At 44.7% G+C, this 19,089-nt stretch overlaps 7 protein-coding genes across 8 annotated transcripts; 3 read left to right on the forward strand and 4 right to left on the reverse strand.

Moving 5' to 3' along the window:
* Positions 1-3,007: 3,007 nt before the first annotated feature.
* On the reverse strand, positions 3,008-5,035 carry LOC108110481 (retinal homeobox protein Rx). The gene is made up of 3 exons (XM_017219559.2): positions 4,553-5,035; positions 4,147-4,412; positions 3,008-4,086 (listed from the first exon to the last, which is right to left on the reverse strand). Exons 1-3 carry the CDS (start codon positions 4,591-4,593, stop codon positions 3,338-3,340), a joined length of 1,056 nt encoding a protein of 351 aa, XP_017075048.1. The 5' UTR covers positions 4,594-5,035; the 3' UTR covers positions 3,008-3,337.
* Positions 5,036-5,795: 760 nt separating this feature from the next.
* LOC108111205 lies at positions 5,796-6,974 on the forward strand. Of its 2 annotated transcripts, none has more exons than XM_017220602.2 (3): positions 5,796-6,204; positions 6,328-6,666; positions 6,725-6,974. In XM_017220602.2, exons 1-3 carry the CDS (start codon positions 6,118-6,120, stop codon positions 6,968-6,970), a joined length of 672 nt encoding a protein of 223 aa, XP_017076091.2. In that variant the 5' UTR covers positions 5,796-6,117; the 3' UTR covers positions 6,971-6,974. The 2 variants fall into 2 exon arrangements, with proteins under 2 accessions (XP_017076091.2, XP_017076092.2); XM_017220603.2 differs by having other exon boundaries at positions 6,328-6,660.
* Positions 6,975-6,999: 25 nt separating this feature from the next.
* LOC108111206 lies at positions 7,000-8,432 on the reverse strand. The gene is made up of 3 exons (XM_017220604.2): positions 8,247-8,432; positions 7,839-8,149; positions 7,000-7,785 (listed from the first exon to the last, which is right to left on the reverse strand). Exons 1-3 carry the CDS (start codon positions 8,302-8,304, stop codon positions 7,693-7,695), a joined length of 462 nt encoding a protein of 153 aa, XP_017076093.1. The 5' UTR covers positions 8,305-8,432; the 3' UTR covers positions 7,000-7,692.
* A 249-nt stretch (positions 8,433-8,681) lies between these two features.
* Positions 8,682-9,889, forward strand: LOC108110864 (inositol polyphosphate multikinase). Its single transcript, XM_017220111.2, has one exon. The coding sequence runs from the start codon at positions 8,784-8,786 to the stop codon at positions 9,714-9,716; it is 933 nt and encodes a 310-aa protein (XP_017075600.1). The 5' UTR covers positions 8,682-8,783; the 3' UTR covers positions 9,717-9,889.
* Positions 9,890-10,228: 339 nt separating this feature from the next.
* LOC108110863 (splicing factor 3B subunit 1) lies at positions 10,229-14,640 on the reverse strand. Its single transcript, XM_017220110.2, has 3 exons — positions 14,537-14,640; positions 13,686-14,374; positions 10,229-13,596 (listed from the first exon to the last, which is right to left on the reverse strand). Exons 1-3 carry the CDS (start codon positions 14,562-14,564, stop codon positions 10,294-10,296), a joined length of 4,020 nt encoding a protein of 1,339 aa, XP_017075599.1. The 5' UTR covers positions 14,565-14,640; the 3' UTR covers positions 10,229-10,293.
* A 383-nt stretch (positions 14,641-15,023) lies between these two features.
* LOC108111070 (protein Notchless) lies at positions 15,024-16,806 on the forward strand. The gene is made up of 4 exons (XM_017220400.2): positions 15,024-16,080; positions 16,137-16,487; positions 16,542-16,668; positions 16,731-16,806. Exons 1-4 carry the CDS (start codon positions 15,102-15,104, stop codon positions 16,741-16,743), a joined length of 1,470 nt encoding a protein of 489 aa, XP_017075889.1. The 5' UTR covers positions 15,024-15,101; the 3' UTR covers positions 16,744-16,806.
* LOC108111069 (pseudouridine-metabolizing bifunctional protein C1861.05) lies at positions 16,692-18,986 on the reverse strand. The gene has a single exon (XM_017220399.2). The coding sequence runs from the start codon at positions 18,939-18,941 to the stop codon at positions 16,839-16,841; it is 2,103 nt and encodes a 700-aa protein (XP_017075888.2). The 5' UTR covers positions 18,942-18,986; the 3' UTR covers positions 16,692-16,838.
* Between the last annotated feature and the right edge of the window lie 103 nt (positions 18,987-19,089).

A 19,089-nucleotide genomic window follows, 5' to 3' on the forward strand; every position in this document is an offset into this window, starting at 1 on the left:
TGTTTGCTGCCCGTTAATAGTTCGTGTAAAAATCTACAAATATTTGCACTCTATTAATTTTTCTGATTTCTTTTTTCCACTCCCCGGCCCGGCCCGACCCGTCTCGTGTTTCCTTTGTTTTTCTAGTGCACGCCTCGCATAATTTTTTCCGTTCCCGTTCTGTATCAACACGACATTTAATATACGCCCATTCCCAGCTTGCCTTTCTGCCCACCAATTCCAGGCTATTTACTCGCTTTTTTCACATTTTAAAATAAAATATGTACTTTTTAAGCTTTTGGTAAAGCACGTTTCGCAACTATATTGTCTAGTCGATAGTGTCTTAGGTTATAAGTCATAGATAATAACTTTAGTATTACTTTAGAATCATAAGAATGATTCTCTTCAAGATTATCTAAACCTATTTACTCCCTCAAACAGCTTCCAAACCATGTTGATGCTTGGAGTCATTATAAAATGTATTAAAATTTACAACTACGAAACGCACTGTAGAAGGATATAAAAATGTATATGCATATAATTTTTTTCGACAATTTTACTGACCCGCGCTTTGTATGTATGTGCAGCATATGAAATATTTACCCATTAAATTTGCCTTTAATTAAATGGGTTCGCCCTGTTGTTACTTTTTTCTTATTCATAGGAGCCGAGGGGGGAGGTCGACATTTCGTTTGTTGAAATAAAAATATTGTTAATTGCAATTTATTCACATGAACACCTCTCCGCGATTCAGTTGGCGAAGAGCTGAGGATCCGGGGGCAGCAGTCATTTCAGTCGCATTCGATTTTAATATTTCATTATTTAAAATTGGCCTGGTGGAAGTCAGAGGGTAAAGGGGGCTGAAAATCGAATGCATATGCATAATGAATAACTCATTTGGATCCGACTGAGATTCATCAGTGTGGGGGTTCCAATGACTTACTGGGAACGGATTGTGCTGACCCCGGAATTATCATGGGATTTTGCAACACCGCTCAGGGAAAGGATTAAGCCCCAATCAGGTTTCTCTGATGCTGGAATAGGAGCTGATAATAATATTCCTTAAAGATATGTGTATACCTTTTTATCAGATTCACCCAGAAAAGAGTTTAATAATTTAATATATTACTTTCTTCTTTTTATTACTTTAAACTCTTCAAAGGTTTCCATTCGTGGTTTTAAAAATAAACCAAACTACTATTTAATATTATACATATTTATCCATACAGATATTCAGCCAAAGGGTTTACAAAAAATCTCGTCATCATTCTTCTTCCCATCAATCAGAGCAGTCCCAGAGGTTGACCCATGTCATGGCTCCTGGCAGAAATCCTGCCGTAGATTAGCAGACGAGGCAGGTGAGTTTAATCCATAAAATGTGCGATTATTGCGTTTATGCGGCCCGGGGCGCATTCGATATAAAATATAAACAAACGTTAGAGAAATTACAGCACAAAAGCCGAGCAAGGAGCAGCTCTCAGCTCTCTCGCAGCAAGTCCTTATACTCGTACGTTCAACACACATGGCTGTGTCCTCGCATGCTTCCCCTCGCTCCTCGGAGGACCGACGCTTATTTGACTATCGATTAAAGTTTGTGGTCCTTGTGCACACAGCCCCGAGATGCGAGTGCTCGAAATAATACCAAAGAAAAGATTTTCGATTAATTTTAAATGTGCCAGTTGCTTGTTCTAACTGCGGAGCAGAAGGAGTTTGAGAGGCTAGACAGAACCATGTCTATAGCTGTTCTCAAAATTAGACTAACTCTCGCAAAAGCATCCAAACTTGGAACTATATTTCGCCCTTCAATCACTTTCAAAAAAAGCCAACCAAATTTCACTGCGCATCGTTGCGCGGCCTCATAACAGAAGATTATCCAATGGCAACCGGTCGCATACTCATCCGCATCCCCATCCTCCTTCGCATCCAAGGGCCGCCATGTCAACCCTCGACCGGGGATAATGAACTTTTTTGGCCATCGGAGCGTGCTGGTGGATTTTTGAGTCTGTGGCCTGTCCGCACGCTGCGACATCCACCTCAGCCTCAATTAGCTTATTGTCCCCGTCATTGTCAGCTGCAAAATGGCATTCTGGGTGGCAGAGGGTGCTGTGGGAGTGAAGGGGGATGGCACTAGGTGGCCCTTGGCCTCGCAAAATCCACAAGGAGCTTGCCAAGGTGTTAAGCCAGCTGAGCCGAGTGCCCCCAGCACCGAATCTCTACCTCTGACTGATCTTTTGCCGCTCCATTCCCTTGAAGGCTTTAGCTTAAGTCCAACAAGCTGTGCTGGTCCGGCCCGAAGAGTATTAATCAAGCCAGGAACCTTCGAGTGATCACTTTCATTCATCACTTATTATATATATCATCACTTCCGTCAGAAAATTCTCTAAAACTATAAGAGTATATAAATGAAAGAATACAAAAGTTTTTCCGTACGATAAATCTGTGAAGATATGAGAATATTTCAACATATTTTCAATAAAATGTTGATTACAATAAACAGTATATCCTAGTACAAGTTCAACCTTTCAAACTGCTCAGCTTTCCACCATCATCAGCCCTCATCCGCTGTGAGCTTTTCCTTAAACCGAGTCGACTTTTAAATGGAGTCTAGGAGTCCTCCGTTAAGGCTGCTTAGGATTAGGTCCTGCAGGAGTCCACCTAATAGCAGTAAATGGAAATTATAGCCAGCTAGAGGGGTGGTCAGAAGAGGGGAGAGCAATTGTTAAAAAGCAAAGCAAATGTTATTGCCGAACAAACAGAACTGAAACCCGAAAACCATTCAAATCGCACAATTAGTTTGCCTCTAATCCGAGCCACAAATAAGGCGTGTGCAGAAGGCGGGGGCGTGGCAGGAGCGTCGGGGGTTCCATTGTTAGGCACACACATGCGGAATCCATAAAAGCTAAAACAGAACGTGGTAGCCAAACTCGTAGTCAAGGACCCGTTTTACCTCGACTTTATATTTAAATTTCCATTCTTCATATTCCTTAATATCGAAAAGTGCTCAACACAAAATATTATTTTCTTTAAATAAAAATGTTGTTTTTAATTATAATAGATTACAGATTTTCCTAGATTAAACAACTTTTTATGACTAAAGTAATCAGGAAATGAACTTTTAAGAATTTGAAAGAGTAATGTTTAAAGTCTTAAAACGTGCAATTACTTTTCGAAACATTTGTATTCAGGTAGGTTGATCTGGCTTGTTTGTAAATTTAGTGACTACGATTAACTAGAAAACAAGAATACCGCTCTAACCACCCACTTTTCCGCATAGAAGATGGAGCATTTCAAATTACACCTACAACTGGATTAACTTTAGCTTACATATAACTAAACAAAGAATTCACCTAAGTTGGATTTACAAAACATCGCTAGTGATGACACCACTTCCCACTGACCCACCCTCGTGCTGGTGATGATGCAGTTGCTCTACGAGATCAGCGATGCCATCGACACCGATGCTCAAAGAGGGCAGCGTCTTGTCCAGCACCAGAAGTGAGGGAGGTGTCTTGGGCTCGCCCTCTTCCAGGCCAAAGGTGGACATGCCAATCCCCTCCAGACACAGTTCATTGGAGGTTCCGACCAGCTGGGAGTGACCAACGTAGGACTGCATTTGGGACTGCTCCATGCTGAGAATACAGTCCGCCTTGAAGCTGTCGATCGTGAACTGGTCCACGTCTACGCTGAGGAACTTCATCTCATCGTAGGCGGAGGAGCCATCGGTCATGTCCAGATTCAAGGAGGCGGCGAACTCAAGACCCTGAGGATGTTGGGAATTCGGCTGCTGATTATGGACATTCGTGTTTTCATGGTGTGTTTGATGGTTTTGGAGCTGTTGTGGCGGGTGCTGCTGGTGGAGTTGATCTTCTGGATTCATCTGCGCTTGAGTATGCACTTGCGTTTGAGGTGGAGGGTAGGTGGACCATTCCATGGAAAGTCCACTGCCACCTCTTTCTAGTCCGAGGTGGTCGATGTTTAGGTTCAGAAAAATATTCGGTGATAGCCTGGAGGGCGACATGGTCCCTGTACCATAGGAAGCCTTCAGTTCGTTATCCAGGGAGTTGGAAGACTGCGGCGGGGTATCCGGTAATAAAGTTCCTCCTCCGCCTAAAATAATTTGAGCGAACAATAAACTGGAACCATGGTTAATGCTTTTGTGGCTCCTACCAAGCGCACTGTCCAGTTGGCCTAGCACTGCACTATCGTCGTAGGCCACGTCGAGATCCAGCGTTCCCTCCTTGTACTCTCCGCCAAGGCCACCGATCTTCTCCTGCTTGCGCCACTTGGCCCGCCGGTTCTGGAACCACACCTGCACCCGCGCTTCAGTCAAATCTATCCGTACGGCCAGCTCCTCCCGAAAGAAAACGTCCGGATAATGGGTCCGCTGGAAAGCCCTCTCTAGTTCCTGCAGCTGCAGGGTATTAAATGTGGTTCTGGGACGATGAAGATGGTATATAATGAGTGTGCATCTATCTAACAGACGTTAAAACTTAAAAGTATGTGTTCTTATATATTTTTTAGAATATTAATGCCAATTATTTTGTACACCCAACTACCAATACCTCCTACCTACCGATATCTCCTCTGCTTGCGCTTCATTGTGCCTTTTTCCATGCGAATCCTGAGTTTGGTTTATAGTAGGTGAAATGGGTGAAATGGGTGGCAAAGTAGTTTGGGTCTTGCTCAATCTCAATATCTCCCTGGGTGCGGAGGGGCGGTCAGCAGGCGCGTCGTGACATAGTCGCCGAGTGTTTTTCTATTTTTTAACGATTTTCGTAGACACTTCGAGGGCTTCGCGGTGCTGCTAGTTTTCGCTTTTCCGCTTGGACAAATTCCACGGCGGAAAAACTGTGCAGCAACAACAACGACCAAACGGATGAAGTCTCCGCAGGAATGCAGCTGCTGAGCTCAGCATAAGTCCATCACCAAAAAAAACTGCATCTCCTCTGATTCCGATTCCCGACTTCTTACGCTTGATTTTAGCTGTTGGTTGCAATGCGATGTCAATTTATCCGGCTGTGCATGTCAAACCTTATGGAACAGGCAATGTTCTTGCCTCGACGACGCGAATTCGACTGAGGAGGATTTGGATTTCCACAGCGGGCAGTGGTAGTGCGTGCTGCCCGTCGACGGAAGCCGTAGAAGTCGCCAGAGTCCACTGTACCTTGCACACTCACGAGCTCCCTACAAGTAAAGGTCTATACTATATGCTCCATAGGTCTGACCCGGTCTAGTCTCTTTGGCAGTCGTTCTAGCCGGGCGCTGTTTGTTATGCCAGAAGCGCTACACCTGACCCAAGCTGACCATAGCGGGAGACACAGTGAGCTCATAGATCATGATGACAGGAGCGCAACGATGGCTTTACAGGATGTATTTTGACATTCTTTTAAATAATTAATCGTTCTTTTTATTACAATATTAGCAAATCAGAAAAATTCATTTAATTTCAGTTTCCATTCTTTTATTATAAGTTTGAAGTAGAAATTCGTAACCTTTGGCAGTACCGACAAAGTAAATTGATTTAAAATATATTTGTAAAGATACGGATACATTTTATATTAAAGCTTATTAAAACTTTAAAATTATTACCGAGAAAAACATTTTTGATAATACCAATGGCTGCAAAACATAAATTTCCCAAAAATCGGAAATTAATAAAAGAAGTGGCTTCCTCTACAAAGGGAAATTCCGGAAAATAAAATCCAATCGGAAATTTATCCACAGCTAGTCCTTTCACTCAAAAGTATGCTACAGTAAAAGTTTTTGGAGCATTTTCTGAATCCAAAAAAAACCACCCTGGTTAACGTCATCGGTGGGAGGGGATCAGATTGCCGTTTGCCTGTGTACACATGTCTGGGTCAGTGGGTTCCTTTGGCCACTCGCACTCCTCGAAGTTCCCCACGCTTGCCGGCACTTGAGGCCTTAAAGCCATTTCCCCATTGAAAGCGGCAAAAAGTATAAATAGCCAAGGGACTCAACCCCATCAGTCGGGCCACTTGAGCTTGGCGTGGCTTGCCATTGTTGTGGTGTCAACTGTTGAACCCATTGTTCCATCCTGTCCAGGTGACGAACCGTAATGGATGCTGCTGCTCTCATCTCTAGCACAAAAGGTAATCTAAGACGCGGCTTTTGTCCTGGATGGCTATAAAAGTACGAAAAACCCTTGGCCAGAGCCGCATAAGGAGTTCAGCGCTGGGCAGGCACAGATTGAGCAAGATGCCGTGGGTAAGTCCATACGAGTGTGACCACATACATAAAACTTCTGAATGTCAATGTATTGTAAAAGAAGCATACATGCTAAATTAAACACATTTATTTTTAAAGAAGAAATAATCCTTTTTTCCCAAGTTTCCGATTTCCATACCGGCTCTAGCGCTGCTAAGCCTAATAAATAAAGGAGAGGCCAGTTTGTACTCCAGTGATAAAGGCTATGATGAAATAGTGGGTCTAAGGAGTTGCGAGCCACAATGCATGGAGCAGCACACCGAGGAGCAGCAATCCGACCGCAGTACATCCAAGATGCTTGATGCACTTTTCGGCTTTGGTCCTAGTACCCCACATCCAACGGAAATTGCAATGGTGATGCCCCACCAGCTGCCGCCAATGTACTATAATGATTTCTACGAGGATCTGCTGACCACCAAACGCAACGACGTACACTCCGCTGGCTGTGATTGCAAAGTTACGGTTTGTTTGAAAATCGTTAACAGCGACAGACGTTTACAGCTTTATTTCCATCCTCCAGAACGAGCTTGTGGATCTGGGCAGCCTACACTTTCCACGTTTCCTGATGAATGCCGTTTGCGAATCGGGCTCTGGACGGGACCTGGCCAAATGCTCACATGGATCCAATTGCAGGCCTTTCGAGTACAAGGTAAAGGTTTTGACACAGGCCTCCCAGCCAGCTCACTCCCACTCTTGGATGAACAAGGATCAACCGTGGCAATTTAAAACCGTAACAGTAACCGCAGGATGCTTTTGTGCCAAGTGAATGACAGGATGTGAGAAACTATCAATTCGTGACAGTTGAATAATTGTTTATTAAAGCGCCAAAAAGACGTCAAAGTTGCTTTATTGCAGGGGGGATTGAGTGTATATTATTTAAATCGGATTTCTATATTCTTATAGTATATTCTAATTTTAATCACCTGAACTAAGCTTAGAATTTCGCTTTTACTTTATTTTAACATAATATGTGTTTTATTGTTGTTAAAATATCGAATCAAGGGTTAAAAAACGTTAAATATTTTAAAAAATTGGAAAAAAAAAATTCAGTAGCTGTAAAACAGGTAAAGTCTAACTTCCAACAATAACAGAAATTACCGATATTGATTCGAGTTAGGAGACTGAGATTTCGAATATTATATATATCTCTATACCACTTAAATCAATTCAAGATTATAAACTTCAATATATAGAAATTTGACTGTATAAATACTTTTCAAAATTGACGTAAGAAAATTTACTACTCATTGAGTAGTTTCCAGTAAAAATGTACATTCGAAAATGTTTAAAATATTAGAAAGCGAAGTCTACTTCTTAAGGCTTCAGGCTAGTAATTAAACTAGTTTACTTTTTACCTCTCTCTGTTGAGCCAAGGCACTTGGACGGAGTACTTTTAAACTTTTCGTTGGAATATACTTAACTTATGGACGGTTTTGTTGAATTAATACCAAAATCGGAATGGGTATGGAATAACGAAGACTTTCAAGACTAAGAAAGTGAAATTAGCCAAGATCCTAGGCTTAAAAGGGTCAGGAACAGCGTCAAACCGACTCCATAACCTTGTCTTGAGAGAGCTCCACTCTGTAACATGTTTAGATAATTAGGTGATCCTGCTAAATATTATTTATACTCACAATCACGAAGTAGTTGCACCGATCGCCCTGGCAGCACTCGTTGCACGCCCAATCCTCGTACCAAATGTGGGTGCAGTAAAGCTGCATATATCTTTTTCTCTTCGACTGACACTGTTCCTTGGTCATACATCGCTTGGAGACGTAGTACTGCTTTAGAGCTCCCTCAGAGAAGTACGGTTGGGATCCCCAGCGAATCTCCGTCCCGCATACGTTTTCATAGGGCTCGCAGGTCTTGATAGTGTTAAGGCACTTTTCCGTATTGCCCGTTTGGTTGGAGCACACATAGCACTCCAATCCGTTAACAAAATTTACTAAAATATATGATTTATAGGAATGTTTTAAATAATTTTATTCGTACATATGCACATAGGTGTGGCCCGAACCTGGGCTTTCAATCCTAAAACTCACCTTGCGAACACAAGTAAACGGCAGCAACCACCACCAAAGCTATCTCCCAGGATTTCATCTTACAATCTCGATGGTTAGATAGCAGATAAGCTGAAGGTAAATAAACGCGCTAAATTAGCAAACAAAACCACTCCCCAAAAACATTAGCAACAAATTAGAAGAACGCTTTCGCTTTGCAGCACTGGCTCCAGGGCTCTTTACAACACCTAATGTTGGGAAGTGCTGCCACCTGTGGCGCCTCTTTTGGTCTTAGAATAATTATTTAAATAAAATTAAGCCCCTCATAATTAAATAGTTAAATTGTAATATAAAAATCAAAGGTTGTTTAGAAAATCATTTATTGGCTCCATCTTACAATGCTCAAAACATATTCCCGCCAAATGAAAAAAGTCAGATCTAACGGGTAGCGAGCCGGCTTGCCATCACTGATTCAGCGTTAAGTGCGCGCAACCTTTTCTGCGCGAGATTTCCCAAGGCATTCCGATTGCCGCCTTGAGTGGTGCTGCTGCTGGACTACTGGACTACAAATACTCCGCCATGGCCAAGAGTGAGCAGGAGTTGCCTAAAGGATTTCGCCAGCTGCAGACACAGGTGGCCGGCCACACATTCGAGGAGAGCAATTCCGAAGCAGTGGGTCTCCTGCAGGACTCAAAGGCCGGATGCGTCCTGAAACCTCTTGGGAAACCAGAGTGTGGCGAACGGGAACTTCGCTTTTATGAGTCACTGGCAGAAGCAGGTGCTTCAGGTGATAATGACCTTGCCCTGCTCCGCTGTCACGTCCCCAGATTTTACGGCCCCCTGAAACTGGTTGTGAATCGTCGTGAACGCACGTTCCTACGCCTGGAAGATCTTACGCGTGGGATGCGCCAGCCGTGTGTTATGGATGTAAAGATGGGTAAACGAACCTGGGATCCAGAATCCTCGCCAAATAAGCGAAAAGTTGAGGAAGCAAAGTACGTGATGTGCAAGCAAAAGCTGGGTCTTTGCTTGCCAGGATTTCAGGTGTACCTTCCCAAGGAGGAGAGTCATAAGGAAACCACAATCCTGCGACACGGCAAGGACTACGGAAAGAGCTTAAACGTGGAGGGATTCAAGCAGACGATGGCCTTGTTTTTTAATGCAAGCACAAGTGATTCCAAGACCAGGAGAGCGGGATCAGAGTTGCTTTTGAAAGAAGTACTCCGCCAGCTTCAGGAGATCCACTCCTGGTTTGACAGGCAACGCCTATTGCATTTTTTTGCCAGTTCTTTGCTCATATGCTACGATTACTCGAGATTAGGGGATTTCTCAAAAAGCCAGACTCTCCTCAATGGCCACCACCTTAATGAAGATGATCCTACAACTTGGGTAAGGGTCAGAATGATCGACTTTGCTCATGTTTACCCAGCAGAAAATGCCTTGCCAGACGAGAATTATATGTCCGGTCTGCAGAGCCTGATAGAAGTTGTCCAATCAATACTCCACCGATGATGATGAAAAGGGACCAAGACCACTCAAAGATGTAGTAGAGATGTTCCAATCTCATTGCAATGAGACACTTTTGTATTATCGTCTAAGCCAAAAAATTAGTCCACAGTAGATACCCACCTATTAAAGGATTGCGGAACTACTCTAAACGTAGAATAAAACAAGACTTTTATAAATTGTTTATGTAATTTATATCGAAATTGTGAATGGAAATGTCGTACGCAGTACAACAGGGGGTTATGACTCACTCAAATTACATTGCGATTGTTTCAAATGAAATTACTAAATCCAAGATATGAATAATGGCTGTAGATGCAATGATTCGTCTTTGCATTATCTGTTTAAGTACTTCTATCTAATCTGATTAAAGATAATAAATCGCATTCGATTATACAACGAATAGGGAATACGATTTCTTGTAATGCTTCCCGTTTGTATGATTTTCCATATCTCGCGACAGAAAATACGAATACAGCAAGTAAAAAAAGATAGATTATTTAAAAACATTCTTCTGGTATAGTTTGGATTTTTATATTTATATCTTAGATAATCCTATCGCTAGCCGATTAGTTATTACAACTTATAGCGTGTAGTCTAGTTCGTACCGTTCGTACTGGTTCTTCGGATCGTTGGTAATCCTTGGATAACCGGCAATTAATGCATCCTGACCCCCAATGTACAGCGAGTTGTAGATCTTCCAATAGACGTCCCTCACTTTGCGAGCGGGATGAAAAAGTCCTTGTAGCGTGTATTGCAGGATCTTTATGGGTCCGAGAGATACTCTTAAGCCATCAACAGAATCCATAAAGGCTTGGACAAGGTGAGGAGAAGTCTCAAAAATATTGGGCCACACATAGTTCAGTAGATGTGTTAATGCATCTTCGCAGCCAAAACCGTAGACTCCTAAAGACATGTGTTTAATGGCGGAGCAGGCGGTTTGTCTGTGGACCAGATCCCGGTCCATAAGTGCATCTTCTAGGAGTGGACAAACAGCATATATGTAATCCTTGCCCATTTCTCCGATGTATTCAAAAAGAAAGGAGAGGGACTTAAGAACACCATTCTGAACGTTTAGCTCTGGTACCCGATACTCGTTCATCAAGGCAGGGAGCACGGTGAAAGGCCGGCATGATTCCGCCACAATGGCAATTGCTACCGTGGTGCACACGCGGTTTTGGCGCTCCTGTACTTTTAGATTATTCAGAAGAGTAGCAAGCACGTCGTGGGGACCAATGGCCTTAGCTATGTAACCAAAAGTGTTGACCGTTGCTCTTCTAATAGCCTTCTTGTGGGCCTTGAGCAACTCTAGAAGCTCAAAACAAATACGCATCCATTCGCGAGCAGACACATATTCTGGTCCCCGATCTGCAATGCGACCAACCAGGTCAATACAGTTCTCTTGCACTTTTTCGTGACGATTCTTTAAAATAGGTGTGAGACGGGGAAGTAAGTCCTTAATGGGAGGCGTCATCTTCGTCATGCCAATAACATTTACGATGGCCTTTAGGGCTCCTAGTATACTACCCAATACCTCAGGATACTCCTCACCCAAGTACTCGTATAGCACAACTCCCAAATGTCCCATTAGCTTCTCTTCCTGACAAGTTTTCATCACGACCGCTATTCTGGAGATCAAATCAGCGGCTTGTTGACGCACTTTTGCAGATTTGTTGTTTAGTCGCCATAAAATTGTACCGCAAATCTGGGGCAAATATGGCTTAACTCGCTTGCCTAACTGGTTTACAATGGTTCCAAAGCCATTCAGCATCACCACATCTTCGGTAGTCTGTTCCTGGAAGGCATACAAAATACCATCGATAAGCTGTTCCTCTAGGCGGGAATCAATGTCCGCTGCTCCCAGATTGCCCATGATTTTCTCTACCGTTTCCATCACCATTTTCCTGTACTGCTCGTTCTCATCCTTCAGGTCATCAACGACACGATTGATAATCTCAGAGGCACCAACCTTGTTGGCAATTTCAACGGTGGTGTCTACTAACTGTCGGTAGTTTCTTCTGTCCAGCGCCATCCGATGATTCCAAAAGAACTTAAAGAAGTGCGGAAGGATCTCCTCTTTGATGTATTGTGGTTCCACACCATCGGTGGCACAACATTGTTTGACCACCTTTAACACGATCTTTTTCATTTCCTCATCTGGGGACTGAAACTCACGGATGAGAATCAACATCACTTCACGGGTATAGTAATTTGCATACTCGGCATCCATTAGGGGAATCAAATAACCAATAGCTTTTAGAAAGGCGGCTAGACCTTTGCCTCGATGGGTACGAATACCCTTCCAAAGAGGTTTCAGTACGGAATCGAAGGATTCAATGCCGTACGGTGTAGCTGCCTCAGCCAGAGCAGCAATTGCTAAGGCTGTAATTGTGCGCACCTTTTGCTGCTCATCTACTAAGCCGTGCTCGATAATCTCAACCAGAGCTTTAAGATGCGGCAATATAGCACATCCCATAAGAATAGCTATTTGCTGGACAATCTTGATGCCCGTGTGTCGCGCTTGCCAGGATTTCTTCGACTTGCACACGGCCTTTAAAAAGGGCAATAGGGATGGAATACCCAAAGCTGAAGCCACTACGGCAAAGGCCCTCGCTGTGGTGTTTCTCACGTACTCATCGATGTTGTCAATATCCGGTCTCATGGTGGAGATCATGGTGGCCAATCCAGCAGCCTTAGCCAGATTTGAAATAATTTCTCTGCCTTCTATGCGAGCATAGTGATCTTCATCGATCAGCAGAGGTTCTATGACCACTAGAATCTTATGCACATAGGGTCGTACTAAATCATCCAATTTGTAAAGAACACGATCGATAACCTTCACTAACAAATGTCGCTCTTGATCCTCCAAGGTGGGCGACATAAGCAACGGAAGGATCTGATTAAACAAAGGACCTGCTCCAAATTCCCTTGCTTTATCTGTTATCTGTCTTAAGGCCGACTTTCTCATCGGTGGTGAGCCGTTCTTGATTGTTAGCAGTAGCTTCATAATCTTTCGCTCTTTTAACTCCTCAGGAGACAAAGCGTCTTCATTGACGTCCACCAGAAGTTTATCAAAATATTGTGCATCCTCAGGCTTCATGAATGGGAGATTTTGACCCTTTGGTTGGTTATCCATGAACTTCGCGTTTTTATCCTCCACTTGGATGAAGAATCCGGCTGGAGTGCCAGCGATTGGTGTAGGGGTGGCCATCAGTTTCCTGCCGGGAGTACGAAGTGGAACGTAACCAGCTGGTGGCGGTAGAATTTTGTAACCAGGCGGAAAGATTTGGTCCAATTCGTCGTCAGTGTAAGGCCTGTTTCTCTCGTCGATCTCTTTTTCCCAACGATATGCCTGCAATTGCTCGGGTGTCATGGCAGCCAGAGCTCCCGCAGAGGGTGTTTGCATGGCCATTGCCTTTACTCCAATAGGGGTACTGCCTCCTGGTGTAAGCATAGGAGTAGCATGTCCTGGAGTCGCATGTGGCGTCATACTGGGCGTCATATTTGGAGTCATGGCATTAGCGTTTGTGGGCGTAATAGCGGGCGTAGCATTAGATGGAGTTTCATCCCAGCGGGAACGACGTTTGGAGGCTCCAGGAGTGGACTCGATAGAAATGCTCTCCACCCCTGCTCCGCTGCCGGAGCGATCTGGTTTTGGAGTTTCAGCCCATCCGCTGTGTCCGGGAGTTTCGCGCTCCGTCTTTGGGGTTTCATCCCAACGATTCCTTCGGGCCGACTTCTCGTGACCGGGTGTCTCGTGACCTGGGGTCATGGCGTGAGCCGGTGTGGCATCCCAGATGCGAGTCCCCAGACCTGGTGTGGCTCCAGGCGTTTCGCTTCCCTTGTGGCCTGGAGTCTCGTCCCAACGATGATCCCCAGGAGTTTTCTGTGGCGGATTGTGTGGTTAGTACATATGTATATAAGGACTTTTCTAAAACTATGAAATGAAATGATAATTTTGCTTGAAATACTTACGTCCTCCCAAGTTGGTGTAGCAGCGCTGCTGGGCGTTGCCACCTTGGCCGGGATAAAGCTGTCGCTGACCGTCTGGTCCCATCTGCCCCGCTTCCTGCCGCCGTCCTTGGGCGCCGCAGATTCTCCATTCGAAGATGATGACAATGCAGTCTTTACCAGAGTTCCCTCCTTGGTCTTCTCAAGGATCCTTCGCCGCAACTCTGTTTCCTCGCCCTTAAGCATTTGCTCGCGCATAATGTCCGTGTAGGTACGGGAGCCCACATCTGGAGTCTTTCCGCCGTCGGCAAAAGGATCTGCCCGCTCTGGCGATATGATAATGCGACGTCGCTTTTGCCTGTACTCATCCTCACGATCCGCAATAGTGGGGCGCCTCCGATCCGCCATGGGATCCACATCCTCTTTGCCCTGAGTAACATCCTTCAGCACGGATGTGGGCGCCGTGTATGTGGTGCGCTTTTGAGGCACTGGAAAACCGTCGTCTTCGTCCTCGTCCACCTCATCTGCATCGTTGGCCGCAATTGATGTGTTGTACCCCTCGTATCGTCCCTTTCCCTTGCCGGCCTCATCGTCGTACAAGTCGGTATCAAAGAATCCTCCGCTGTCCAGCAATCCTACACCAGCTGCCGCGGCAGTCGTCTTGGCCAGCTCTGTTTTTTTTTCCTGTATAACGCTGATTTGTGCCTCGATGTCTGTGGAGAACAACGGGTGAAATAATTGATTTTAATATGAGACCACCAGTATGGTAGACCAATGATAAAAATTTCAGAAGGCTGTCTTGTCCAGTCAATAAAATAAGGCTTTCTATATTTTCTGTGTCAGGGGTTAATATTGTATGCTTTTTTTTTACTTACCCTCATGTGTCCGCGGAATATTTTCCATTTTTTATATAGTTTTATTAAGACGCGTACATGAAAATCTTTGGATTTTAGAGATGGACTTTAGAAACTTATGTAGCTGTTATCGAAGTTGCTAAAACAAATATGGCGTCCAATAATTTCAATAATGGTTAAATCCTAATAATTTCTTAAACTTTATAAATCAAACGTTTACTGTTATAAAACATATTAAATGAACATAAGTATATACTTTAGAAATGGTTATCGCATTAATATTGTTTTCATCTTATTATACAAAGCGTTTTAGAGCGTGAATACAGCAATGTAACGAATAGAAAAGGTAACGAATCAAATATTTTGCAATATTTCAAAATAAAAACATTTTTTTAAAACAAATTTTACAAGGTTTATAAAACAATCGTTATTCTTAAAATTTTAAAGGTATTCGTGTCCCGACATGCTATGAGTAATCGATAGCAAATTTTGCTGGGTACCAATTCGATCACCACTAACGGAAAAGTGCGCGGCACGTGTTTATTTTTGTTTTGTCGTCTCTTCCATTTTTGAGGCTGCCGCGAATATGTTGGCCAAAAAACAGAAAATGATGGTAGAAACGGATTCGGAGCCGCAAACCACGCCTCACACGATACAAGCACGCCTCATTTCGGATTCTGGGGAGGAGGCCGGTCCGCCCATAGACCTTCCAGCAGGAATTACCACCCAGCAACTGGGATTAATATGCAATGCTCTGCTGAAGAACGAAGAAGCAACGCCTTATCTGTTCTTCGTAGGCGAAGATGAGATCAAGAAGAGCCTGGAGGAAACCCTGGACTTGGCTTCAGTGGACACAGAGAACGTAATTGATATTGTGTATCAACCGCAAGCAGTTTTTAAAGTACGCCCGGTGACAAGATGCACAAGTTCCATGCCAGGGCACGCAGAGGCTGTGGTCTCCCTTAATTTTAGCCCGGATGGAGCTCATCTGGCAAGTGGAAGTGGTGATACCACGGTACGATTGTGGGATCTTAACACAGAGACACCGCATTTCACCTGCACAGGTCACAAGCAATGGGTTTTGTGCGTATCCTGGGCTCCGGATGGCAAACGTTTGGCCAGCGGCTGCAAAGCTGGCTCTATAATCATCTGGGACCCAGAAACGGGACAGCAGAAGGGTCGCCCCTTAAGTGGACATAAGAAACACATAAACTGCCTCGCTTGGGAGCCCTATCATAGGGATCCCGAGTGCAGAAGACTTGCTTCCGCTAGTGGAGATGGGGACTGCAGGATTTGGGACGTTAAACTGGGTCAGTGTCTAATGAACATTGCTGGACACACGAATGCGGTGACTGCCGTCCGTTGGGGGGGTTCAGGACTTATTTATACTTCCTCGAAGGATCGCACAGTGAAAATGTGGCGATCTGCCGATGGCATCTTGTGCCGGACATTCTCTGGCCACGCTCACTGGGTTAACAACATTGCTCTGAGCACGGACTACGTGCTGCGCACAGGTCCATTCCATCCGGTTAAGGAACGCTCTAAGAGCAACATCAGCATAAGTAGTGAGAACTTTGTTATCGCATATTCTTTATCGATTCTAGTAGAGCTTAATTTACAGCTGAACAGTTGCAGGAATCCGCTTTAAAGCGCTTCCAGGCCGTCTGTCCAGATGAGGTGGAGTCCCTGGTTTCCTGTTCAGATGACAACACCCTCTATTTGTGGCGCAACAACCAAAACAAGTGCGTGGAACGAATGACAGGCCACCAGAATGTGGTTAACGATGTAAAATATTCGCCGGATGTTAAACTGATCGCGTCAGCTTCGTTCGACAAGTCTGTCCGTCTCTGGCGAGCCCACGATGGACAGTTTATGGCCACCTTCAGAGGTCATGTCCAGGCTGTATACACACTGGCCTGGTCTGCGGACTCACGTTTGATTGTATCAGGAAGCAAAGATTCAACACTGAAGGGTAAGCACCACATCTTGCCCATTTTGGCTCTGATTAATTCAAAAATTCTTTTAGTTTGGAGTGTACAAACCAAGAAATTAGCGCAAGAGCTGCCTGGGCATGCAGATGAGGTGTTTGGAGTGGACTGGGCGCCCGATGGCTCTCGAGTTGCCTCTGGAGGCAAGGACAAAGTCATAAAGCTGTAAGTTTTATAAATAAGGTTGCTAAGTTAACAATATCAATTGGTTTAATTGCATCTTTCAGATGGGCTTACTAAACACATTTTTATCTTGTACACTTTAAGAAAACACATAGGAATAAAGAAAAAGTCCTGTTTAAATGCCATTGTTCTTTTCGGTCACTAAATACCATCTAAATGCTTTGCTGTTGGATGATTTTCACAGTTTGCTTGTAACGACTCTCAAAGGTTTCCTGTATTGAGAAGTAGGTTTTGGGCACCGCAGACTCTGATTGGAGAGCTCTTTCAGCAGCAACGAAACCGCCGGCTACGCATTCGTCTAGGACTCGCCCTTGCAGCAGGGCAGTGATAAACCCAGCACAGAAACTGTCACCCGCTCCCGAGACATTGACAATATTGTGAACTGTAGGAGCGGCAAAGAAACGAATACGGTGGGGCGGTGCGAATTTGCTTACGTCCAAAAGCATCCTAGAATCATTGTCTGCATCCTGTCTATAGCTGAAAAGGACACCGTGGCTACCTAGGGTGGCTATGATGCAATTGAAGTGACAGTCAATTTTTTTGATCATGGATTTCGCTTGATGAAGAAGTTCCGGTTGTGGGAGTTTGTTATCTAGATTAAGTTGCACAGTTTCACCTGTGATGGCCTCCGTGATGGTCTTTAACTCTTGGAAATTCGGTTTTATCAGGCGTATGTTCTTTGTCAGCTCTGGCAGCAGTTTAAACGGTTTTCCCGCAATAAACATATCCGTCGGTTCAAAAAAAACGGGAATCTTGTTCTTTTGTGCCTGATGCAGGATGCTGGCCATGGCTTGCTCCGAAATGTTGCTGTCCATTATGATAATAGGAGCCTCACGGAAGAGTTTATGATGCGCTTGGAGGGTTTCGGGTGTAATGCTTTGGTGAATTTCCATGTTTCCCAAGATTAGCTTGCAATCTCCAAATTTATCGAAAATGACGGAGCACAGTGAGGTGTTATGGCTGTCTTCAAGGATCATACCCCGATGCAGCGCCTTTGGCATCATCTGAAGCAGTGTTTGTCCCATCTGATCGTTACCCACGGCGGATATAAAATTAACATCCCCGTATAGCTTGTAAATGCCCTCCGCTATGTTCCGACCTACTCCACCAGCAGCCTGTTTTGCTACTGAGGAATATGTGGATCCATCCAGCTTCACTTCCCGATTCTGGTCGTCTATTTTAAAAGAGAGATCCAGGATGGAGGCTCCCACAACCAGAGGTTTTCTGTTCAAGGTTCTTTTGCCTGTGTTTTCGATTTCTGTGGACACATCGCTAAGAGAAGCGGCTATTTGAGCAGCCACTTTCGCATTATTTTTTATCAGAGCTATATTGGACTGAAGACTCCTGCCCTCAGTGATCTTGGCTATGGCGGCGAGTAAGAATGGAGTCACCTCCTTTCCGGAAATTCCCTGAGTTTTAGCCTGGGCCGTTGCTTCCTTAATAGCCTCTTCAATTTTTAATTTATCTGCAGCAAACTCCTCCGGAATGGGGACACCAATAAGCAGCCCGGACTTTAGTCTTAGCTCCCGCCAGTATCGCAATAGCTCTGCCGCCTCCTGAACGCTGTTGAGGTTGTAGGGAACTGTGCAGCCGCTATCCCGTGTGTAGAAATCTGGAAAGACACCACCAGGACTTTCGAAACTGGCCACACACACACCTTGGGTCTCTAAGTATTCCAGTGTGCGAGGAATGTCTAAAATGGATTTGACGCCGCTGCACACGACTGCCACCGGAGTGCGACCCAGCTCGGTGAGATCTGCGGAAACATCTAAGGACTCGTGGCCATTGCGATGAACACCGCCAATTCCCCCTGTGGCAAAGACCTTTATTCCCACTCGATGGGCAATGATCATTGTGGCGGCAACAGTGGTTCCACCACTCTGTCTTCTGGATACCACGAAGGGTAGGTCTCTCCTGGAGCACTTGATCACCTGCTCCCTGGGCTTCTTGGCCAGCGTGGTAAGCTCCTCTCGGGTTAGACCGACCTTGATTCGTCCGTCAAGAATGCCAATGGTGGCGGGAATGGCTCCGTTTAGCCGAACTTGCTCCTCTACCGCCAACGCAGTAAGTACGTTTTCCGGCATAGGCATTCCATGCGTAATGATCGTGGACTCTAGGGCAACGACCGGCTTTTGAAGCTGCAACGCTTTCCTGATCTCAGGATGGAGTACAATGTGGTCATGCTGACGGTGGAGACTCCGTCGCACAAATCGCACGGCGGGAAACGGAAACAGAACACATCTCCGGAGCAACATTGGAATCAAATCAAAACAAACCAAACGCACGCCTGCTGATCTACAGGTGCTGCGCAAAGTGTGACCGCTTTTGGGGAATCAGGATAGAGAGTATTTTTGATATTTTCCCGTAAACTGTAATTTTTAAAAATATGGAATATAAATCTTT

Source organism: Drosophila eugracilis, unplaced genomic scaffold (assembly GCF_018153835.1).
Source record: "Drosophila eugracilis isolate 14026-0451.02 unplaced genomic scaffold, ASM1815383v1 contig_2152, whole genome shotgun sequence".
Lineage (NCBI taxonomy): Eukaryota > Metazoa > Arthropoda > Insecta > Diptera > Drosophilidae > Drosophila > Drosophila eugracilis.